The sequence below is a fragment of the Abramis brama genome, assembly GCF_963993115.1.
Source record: "Abramis brama genome assembly, chromosome: 14".
In the NCBI taxonomy this organism is placed as follows: Eukaryota; Metazoa; Chordata; class Actinopteri; order Cypriniformes; family Leuciscidae; genus Abramis; species Abramis brama.
Genome location: NC_139976.1, coordinates 38,040,942 through 38,051,001, shown reverse-complemented (window position 1 = coordinate 38,051,001; position 10,060 = coordinate 38,040,942). Strand labels below are relative to the sequence as shown.

Genomic DNA, 10,060 nt, shown 5'->3' with positions numbered 1-10,060 from the left:
GAAACAAGCTTCCATACTTTTTCCCTCCATCATAAACGAGTGTGTCTCGAGCGTCAGACGAAACACAGTAAACGCTGTCGTGTTCTCTAGCGTTCGGATGCTGGTGTTCGGGAACACACTCGTGTGAGACGCTCCTGGAGGGAATTAAACCAAATCATTCTGATCACACACTTCGACTCAGGCGTTTCAGAAACACCAAACCAACATTAGAGATGCTGCGACGCCATTGGTCCACTGCTTACTCCAGTTATCCAATCACAGCTGACGCTGAGGGTTTTGTTGCTCATCAAGGGATTTATTCAATAAACATGTTTCCATCATAGTTTATGCGCATGTTTTCTTAATTGTAAACATTAGCGTTTGGGGGAAAAGTCAATTCACGTATGAATCATGATTTTATCATCTATGGATTTTAATTGATTCACAACTTTCTAATATCAATTATCGAGGTAGTTAAAGCTACACTATGGAACGTTTTTGTTCTAAATTTGAAAAAATGAAACATACATTTAATAAGGTTAGAAAAAAATAAAAGTAGATGGATGTAAAGCTACAGCTACTGATAAAAACGGCATTAAACTCCAGAAAAAGTGTTTGTTGGGTTGGAGGAAAGAACGAGGAAGTGCGAGGGATCTAGTGTGTGTCTGTCCTACCTGTGTGTAACTGAAGCCCTGCAGAAGCAGAAAGTAGGGAAAATCCAGAGGCGGATGAATGGAAAACTGTGTGTCGTTGTCATCGCTGCTCTCCGTCTCCTCGCGCTCACTGGCGGGACACTGTGTGTGTTTGTAGACCTCGGTCTCTGGATCCTCCGTGTGGTTTTTGTGAGCCTCGACTCTCAGGTTCGTCTCGCTGAGACTCTTAAACATATTGTGTTTTCCATCGTCCAGCCGGACCGATTTCCCACGAGAGCGAGTCTTCTGCAGCTTCCGTGCCTGTGCGTTTATGCCTGGAGAATGAGATATTGAAAGTATTAAACTGGTGCAAATCCAGCTTTTAATGTTGTTTATGTGTCTATGTGGTGTTTTTAATATGCTTTAACACAAAGCACGTGTAAATTCATAAGTCGACACCATTGCTGAGTATTTCCTCCTTAAAACTGCAGTGAACCAAAGACAGTCTCAAAAACACGCTTTGAAATCGCTGGTGTTTCTGACGCCACAAACTACCTTGTAACCAATCAGATCAACGTGTGATCGTCAACCAGTGGATCTCTGAGCTGAGGGAGTGAGTGGAGGCGGGGCTCATTTGCATATTCATAGAACCACGCATACTAAATGAGGCAAGGGCGTCGAGTTACATTCAAGATATTTTAAGACATGAAGAAATTTTTTTCAAGGAAAAAACTTTGAAATACGTCATTTAGGTGATCAAAGATGAGTTTTAAGGGATACAATTATTGACTACAGGGGAAGAAAATGTTCTATGTGGATATAACAGTTCTCAACCAGGGGGCCTCATCAAACTTAATATTTTTTCACCACAAGGTGGCGCTATCCCAAAACTTTTTGAGTACCTTCAAGGCATCATGCCGAAGACACGCACCAATTTTCATACCAATACACCAATGCATTCGTAAAATATAGCATTTTAGTGGCCCAACACACCAAACATCTTCAGTGCAGAGGTGATTATAGTGAGGTTTACCAGCGGTCACCGTGTCTTTGTCTTTAGAGTTGTTTTCTTCCACTGTGGCCTTGCGCTGGATCTCAAAACGGCGAGCAAAACCTTCTCTGGGCTTCCAGAGCGACTGCAGCAAGAGCGGCTTCTCATCGTCTCCAACCACACGGACACATTCAGTCCTCCAGCGCTGGTTTTCCACGCAGCCGATCACGTCACACAACACATAGTCATCAGATTCTTCTTTGCTCAGGGAGTATCTGCAGTAATACAAACAGCAGAACAGCTGATATGCATACACTACTGTTGGTGTTCATCCTTGTTGAATAAAAGTATTAATCTCGTTCAAAAAACAAACAGACATTAAAATCTTGGAAAAACACAGGCACTTTCACACACACATTCTAGTTGTAGAATTAGGAAAGAACAGAGGAGTTTCTGTGCTGACGCAGCTTTCTATCCAAATTGGCTTGCGTTCACCAAAGAATTCATGTCAAACCAATCGAGACTTTTGGTATGAAACCTTCGCATGCAGTTTGAAATTTAACCAATGTGCACAAAGGCTGTTTTCCAAAAACCTACAGAAAACCATCTGGTGGTTTTGTTCATAACAGCAACAGCATTATAAATTTAAAGTCACCATGAAATCAAAATAGGCAATTTTTTTTTTTTTTTTATGGAATTTTGCAGAATGATTTATCAGTGCGCATCATTATTGTTTTAATCATCTTGAATCAGAATAAGTTCCTCTTGCAGCATCTCTTCTCTTCTCTGATGATGTGGGCGGGGTTATAACCTGTCACTCACATGAGATCAACCAATAGCAAACCACAACCATCCAATCAATTCCCCACAGACACAATCAAGCCCCGCCCACATTTGTTCTTGTTCCTGAAGCGTTCACTCGGATATACGAGACAATAGAGAGTAAAAGATCAGGGCTACTTCATGACGACTTTAATATTATCAGTTATTCATATTTCATATGAACCTAAATATATGTCAAGTCACCTTTATTTCTATAGTGCTTTATACAATAGAAATTGTTTTAAAGCATCTTCACTGTAACAAACATAAATCAAATATAAGACAAATTCAAATTATGCATATTATGAAAATAGTTTAATCAGTTCAATAACTGTGTAAAGTTTATTCATTATGAAACAAGTTCATTCAGCTAAGCAGCTCTACAGAAGACAATAGAATTGTTACTTTCATCCAATAGTGTCAGTGCAGTCAAATCAATAATACTGCTGAATAATTTACTTAGTCTTTTAGCAACACAGTGTCAGCCCAGATCCGGCCCACATCTGGTATGCATGGAATCCACACACTCTAAAAAATGTGATTTCTCTTGTGTTATTTTTTCTACCCAAATCCTTGGTTGAGCCTTTTGGGTAAATTTTTGGGATTATTTTTTCAGTGTTTGGGTAGTTTTTGTGTTACCCAGATCCTGGGTCAGACGTAACAACACAGTGTTTGGGTAGGTTTTGTGTTACCCAGATCCTGGGTCAGACGTAACAACACAGTGTTTGGGTAGGTTTTGTGTTACCCAGATCCTGGGTCAGACGTAACAACACAGTGTTTGAGTAGTTTTTGTGTTACCCAGATCCTGGGTCAGACGTAACAACACAGTGTTTGGGTAGTTTTTGTGTTACCCAGATCCTGGGTCAGACGTAACAACACAGTGTTTGGGTAGTTTTTGTGTTACCTAGATCCTGGGTCAGGCGTAACAACCCAGTGTTGGGTAGTTTTTGTGTTACCCAGATCCTGGATCAGACGTATCAACCCAGTGTTTGAGTAGTTTTTGTGTTACCCAGATCCTGGGTCAGACGTAACAACCCAGTGTTTGGGTAGTTTTTGTGTTACCCAGATCCTGGGTCAGACGTAACAACACAGTGTTTGGGTAGTTTTTGTGTTACCCAGATCCTGGGTCAGACGTAACAACACAGTGTTTGGGTAGTTTTTGTGTTACCCAGATCCTGGGTCAGGCGTAACAACCCAGTGTTGGGTAGTTTTTGTGTTACCCAGATCCTGGATCAGACGTATCAACCCAGTGTTTGGGTAGTTTTTGTGTTACCCAGATCCTGGGTCAGACGTATCAACCCAGTGTTTGGGTAGTTTTTGTGTTACCCAGATCCTGGATCAGACGTATCAACCCAGTGTTTGAGTAGTTTTTGTGTTACCCAGATCCTGGGTCAGACGTAACAACCCAATGTTTGGGTAGTTTTTGTGTTACCCAGATCCTGGATCAGACGTATCAACCCAGTGTTTGGGTAGTTTTTGTGTTACCCAGATCCTGGGTCAGACGTAACAACCCAGTGTTTGGGTAGTTTTTGTGTTACCCAGATCCTGGGTCAGACGTAACAACACAGTGTTTGGGTAGTTTTTGTGTTACCCAGATCCTGGGTCAGGCGTAACAACCCAGTGTTGGGTAGTTTTTGTGTTACCCAGATCCTGGATCAGACGTATCAACCCAGTGTTTGGGTAGTTTTTGTGTTACCCAGATCCTGGGTCAGACGTATCAACCCAGTGTTTGGGTAGTTTTTGTGTTACCCAGATCCTGGATCAGACGTATCAACCCAGTGTTTGAGTAGTTTTTGTGTTACCCAGATCCTGGGTCAGACGTATCAACCCAGTGTTTGGGTAGTTTTTGTGTTACCCAGATCCTGGATCAGACGTATCAACCCAGTGTTTGGGTAGTTTTTGTGTTACCCAGATCCTGGGTCAGACGTAACAACACAGTGTTTGGGTAGTTTTTGTGTTACCCAGATCCTGGGTCAGACGTAACAACACAGTGTTTGGGTAGTTTTTGTGTTACCCAGATCCTGGGTCAGGCGTAACAACCCAGTGTTGGGTAGTTTTTGTGTTACCCAGATCCTGGATCAGACGTATCAACCCAGTGTTTGGGTAGTTTTTGTGTTACCCAGATCCTGGGTCAGACGTATCAACCCAGTGTTTGGGTAGTTTTTGTGTTACCCAGATCCTGGATCAGACGTATCAACCCAGTGTTTGAGTAGTTTTTGTGTTACCCAGATCCTGGGTCAGACGTAACAACCCAATGTTTGGGTAGTTTTTGTGTTACCCAGATCCTGGATCAGACGTATCAACCCAGTGTTTGGGTAGTTTTTGTGTTACCCAGATCCTGGGTCAGACGTAACAACCCAGTGTTTGAGTAGTTTTTGTGTTACCCAGATCCTGGGTCAGACGTAACAACCCAATGTTTGGGTAGTTTTTGTGTTACCCAGATCCTGGATCAGACGTATCAACCCAGTGTTTGGGTAGTTTTTGTGTTACCCAGATCCTGGGTCAGACGTAACAACCCAGTGTTTGGGTAGTTTTTGTGTTACCCAGATCCTGGATCAGACGTATCAACCCAGTGTTTGGGTAGTTTTTGTGTTACCCAGATCCTGGGTCAGACGTAACAACCCAGTGTTTGGGTAGTTTTTGTGTTACCCAGATCCTGGATCAGACGTATCAACCCAGTGTTTGAGTAGTTTTTGTGTTACCCAGATCCTGGGTCAGACGTAACAACCCAATGTTTGGGTAGTTTTTGTGTTACCCAGATCCTGGATCAGACGTATCAACCCAGTGTTTGGGTAGTTTTTGTGTTACCCAGATCCTGGATCAGACGTATCAACCCAGTGTTTGGGTAGTTTTTGTGTTACCCAGATCCTGGGTCAGACGTAACAACCCAGTGTTTGGGTAGTTTTTGTGTTACCCAGATCCTGGATCAGACGTATCAACCCAGTGTTTGGGTAGTTTTTGTGTTACCCAGATCCTGGATCAGACGTATCAACCCAGTGTTTGGGTAGTTTTTGTGTTACCCAGATCCTGGGTCAGACGTAACAACCCAGTGTTTGAGTAGTTTTTGTGTTACCCAGATCCTGGATCAGACGTAACAACACAGTGTTTGGGTAGTTTTTGTGTTACCCAGATCCTGGGTCAGACGTAACAACCCAGTGTTTGAGTAGTTTTTGTGTTACCCAGATCCTGGGTCAGACGTAACAACACAGTGTTTGGGTAGTTTTTGTGTTACCCAGATCCTGGATCAGACGTATCAACCCAGTGTTTGGGTAGTTTTTGTGTTACCCAGATCCTGGGTCAGACGTAACAACCCAGTGTTTGAGTAGTTTTTGTGTTACCCAGATCCTGGGTCAGACGTAACTACCCAGGGGTTGAGTTATCTATCGTGGGCTTTGGTCTTTTCGCGTGATGGAAACACCTGATGCCTTGAATGAAATTTTATGATTTTATTAAAAAAACATACAGAATATAAATGCATATAAAGTTAAAATATGTTCTCAGAGCTGTACACTGATTGTTTATGGACAGGTTATGGAGTAACAGCATATTTCGGCTACGAGTGAGACGCAGGGCGGCGTCTGAAGTTAGAAGTTCATGAACACGACACAAGCTCCGGCACGGGATCCAGCGCTGTTAAGGTGTAAACGTGACAAAAATGTTACATTTTTACTTCTAATATTTGTTAAACGAGCTTAAATGTATGCAATAATAATTCAAAACTATATAAAATATACTGTAAAATATGATAAAAAAATAAAGGAATGATCATGCAAACCAGTGTTTGTGTGGAGTATTTTTTGTTTAGAGGATTTAAGTTAGTTAGTTAATCTGTAAACATTACACATTAACAAGAAAAAAGCTAGTATTATAGTAAAAATGAATCAACCCAGTATGCATTTTACTGGGTAAAATTAACCCAACATGTGTCCTGTCCTATATTTTCAATATTGGGTTGTTTTTAACCCAGTGTTTTTTAGAGTGCGTGTGGCCCGGCTCTGGGCCGACACTGTGTTGCTGTCTGGGTTCTGACTGCTGTATAATGTTGATCACTCACCTGGCGAGAGCCTCTTTGACCAGCTCTTTGGCACTGGAGTGTGTCGTGGCCAGAACGCTCTTGTAATTCGCTCCTTCGCAAATCTCAGTGCCGAAGATCTTCAGGATGCCTGGAGCCGAGACCTGATTGGACAGTTCTGAGGGGTCGTCCGTCACCTCCGCCGAGTCTCTCCGAGGGCCGCGGCCGAACACAGCCGACAGACGCTGACGCCGGATCTTATTCTTGGCCGGTTGCCGGATCCCGACGCTCTCCGTGGATCTGCCCGTGCCGCTGGATGAGCTCGACCTGGAGGAGGGAAGCAAACGGATCAACTCGATGCAGACCTGCACTGCTTTAAAGGCATAGTTCACCCAAAAATGAAAATTACCCCATGATTTACTCACCCATCTATAAAAGTGCATCTATCCATCTATAAAAGTGCATCTATCCATCATATAAGTGCATCTATCCATCATAAAAGTGCATGTATCCATGATAAAAGTGCATCTGTCCATCATAAAGTGCATCTATCCATCATAAAAGTGCATCTATCCATCATAAAAGTGCATCAGTCCATCATAAAAGTGCATCTGTCCATCATTAAAAGTGCATCTTTATCATGGATAGATGCACTTTTATGATGGACAGATGCACTTTAATGATGGACTGATGCACTTTTATGATTGAGAGATGCACTTTTATGATGAACAGATGCACTTTTATGATGGACAGATGCACTTTTATGATTGAGAGATGCACTTTTATGATGAACAGATGCACTTTTATGATGGACAGATGCACTTTTATGATGGATAGATGCACTTTTATGATTGAGAGATGCACTTTTATGATGAACAGATGCACTTTTATGATGGACAGATGCACTTTTATGATGGATAGATGCACTTTTATGATTGAGAGATGCACTTTTATGATGGACAGATGCACTTTTATGATGGACAGATGCACTTTTATGATGGACAGATGCACTTTTATGATTGAGAGATGCACTTTTATGATTGAGAGATGCACTTTTATGATGGACAGATGCACTTTTATAGACTTCAAAACAGAAACAGCCATTCACTGCCATTATAAAGCTTGGAAGAGCCAGGACATTTTTTAATATAACTCTGATTGTATTCGTCTGAAAGAAGAATGTCATATACACCTAGGATGACTTCAGGGTGAGTAAAAGCATGGGGTATTTTTCATTTTTGGGTGAACTCTCCCTTTAATGGCTGTCCATCACTAATGAACGGCAATGTGCAAATGCGTAGTTCCTCTAAATACCTTTATAATACTTTGAGGATTTTGTCTAAATCCTGTATTTCAGTAGCAGTGGCACAAAAGCTGCTTTTCACTGCGTCAGTATTAAATGTGTTTCTTCATCTTTTGGGTCACAAATAAAATCTCTAACCTCACTGTTTTTTATTTATTCCAAGGGAATAGTTGGTATTATGGCGCTATTATAATTGATTGTTCTGATTAAGCTTTGTAATATTATTGTGGGATGCTTGGAAATTTTTCAAGAAATTATGTAGTATAATTCTGTTCAATTTATTCATATTTATGGATTTATGTATGATACCAGACACATTTCTGCTCTATGACAAACAGAATAACTAACTTAAAACATACTTTTCACATGATCACTTGTTTAATAACAATGTCCAACAGTGTATGAAGAACAAATCATGAGAAACCCTTTCCACTACAGTGTCATTTCCATCTCAATATTGAATGTGGAATATGATGTGGAATATGATAAACAACTTGACTAGAAATGATGCACAATAAAATATACTCGTGCATTAAACGACTAATACTTAGTCTCGAGTTCTTTACTGACTTTTTTCAAAGTTATGATCAAACAAAAGAAACTCTTTTTTTTCATTTTAAATATTGAAAGTCTGGTACTGGATTTTTTAAAATAATCAGAAGTAATGTATAAAATGTTTACACGTGTGTGACCTCCATATGAAAAAAAGGTTTGTAAGAGACCTAAAATCACACTGTAAAAAAACGCTGGGTTGTTTTAACCCAATTTTGGGTCAAATATGGACAACCCCAAAACGTTGGGTTAAAAATGTGTAACAGAACATTTTTTGCCCAAAATTGGGTAAAAACAACCCAGCATTTTTAGAGTATTGCTTTGCTTTGATTATATATATATATATATATATATATATATATATATATATATATATATATATATATATATATATATATATATAGGCTATATATATATCAACGGGATAGCTTATGAATGACAAATCAGTCCTTTCATAACTTTATAAGTGAACTCACTGGACGGATCCATTGCTGTGTTTCCTCCCGACCCGTGAGAGTCTCCTACGGGACGCGCTGGCCGGTAAACCCGGTAAATCCGGTAATCTTCGCTCGTGCCCGATCATCGTTCCCGTCATCGGCTGTCGTCTAGTTAACGGGTCCGTTAGAACGACGTTCCCGTCCGAGCTGCGCGCGCATCACATGAACCGGCCAACACTATTCCAGAGGCGATGCGAACTCTTCACTCTTCAGATCAACACTGAATGAGTTTCTGCTCTGCGTGTCTATAGTTCTGATCATCTGTCTACGTAGGCAGCACTTGTGGGCATCACGGGCGCGCGTTCCCGGGGAAAAATGCTGCGCGCGCCTGTGATGCCCACACACTCATGATGGCAAGCTTTTCAGTGTGTATTGAGACACTACAGGCTGACTGGCCGGAATGTGCTGCTGATGATGGACGGCATGTACAAGTTTATGATTGATTTCAGGAAAAAAGTCTCTTTTCTATCATTAAGTTGGCTTGAAAAAGCTTTTTATTCTTTTTCTTCTGAGATTTTTCAATTCTCCTCCTCTTAGGCTCCAGCTACATCCTCCAAACTCAGACAAGATCTTCAGACTGTTCTGATTTAGTGCTGCTTTATCTTTTCTGACTGATCCGACTTAGGCTACTGTTTTTTCTAAAAATGACGATCAAAACTCGGAAAATCCCATAGACTTTCATTGACGTAATTTTCAGATGAGCCAAGAAACTGTTCAAACTCTATTGGAGTCTATGTAGGCTACTATTTCTAAGACATTGGGACTAATTTTCTAATAATAATAATCTATCTATCTATCTATCTATCTATCTATCTATCTATCTATCTATCTATCTATCTATCTATCTATCTATCCATCCATCCATCCATCCATCCATCCATCCATCCATCCATCCATCCATCCATCCATCCATTCTATCATCTACCGTTTTTGAAGTGTGCGCATGCGCGTAAATGCGTAAGGGAACCCCGGCGTATTACGTAGGAGAAATCCCGGGAAGACTCAAACAAAACAAAACGACAGGGAACTAAACAAACATTGAAGTCCTCATATCGTTACAAGCAGCAAGAAAACTGCGGACTAAGAGCAAGTTTATACCAAACACGGCAGGTTAACTTGGTTAACAATGAACGGCTGTTCTGTTGTTTGTGTAAAGCCTATACTTATATTAAGTACATTAATTGCTATCTCGAATCTATCATATATTGGTAAATTAACGTCGTTCAAACGACAGAGGTGCGACCATGTTATTATGAAAGTCGTTACTAGTTA

The 10,060-nt window shown here is 40.8% G+C and overlaps 1 protein-coding gene across 4 annotated transcripts in view; it reads right to left on the bottom strand.

Moving 5' to 3' along the window:
- The window catches only part of radil2b (Ras association and DIL domains 2b), a 40,938-nt gene extending 31,227 nt beyond the window's left edge, over positions 1-9,711 (bottom strand). For all 4 annotated transcript variants that reach the window (XM_084134610.1, XM_084134609.1, XM_084134611.1 and 1 more), the window contains exons 1-4: positions 8,768-9,711; positions 6,479-6,763; positions 1,645-1,877; positions 654-946 (exon numbers count right to left, since the gene is read on the bottom strand). In XM_084134610.1, the coding sequence (XP_083990736.1) occupies positions 654-946; positions 1,645-1,877; positions 6,479-6,763; positions 8,768-8,886 (930 nt within the window). In that variant the 5' untranslated portion in view covers positions 8,887-9,711. The remainder of the gene's footprint in view (positions 1-653; positions 947-1,644; positions 1,878-6,478; positions 6,764-8,767) is intronic.
- Between the last annotated feature and the right edge of the window lie 349 nt (positions 9,712-10,060).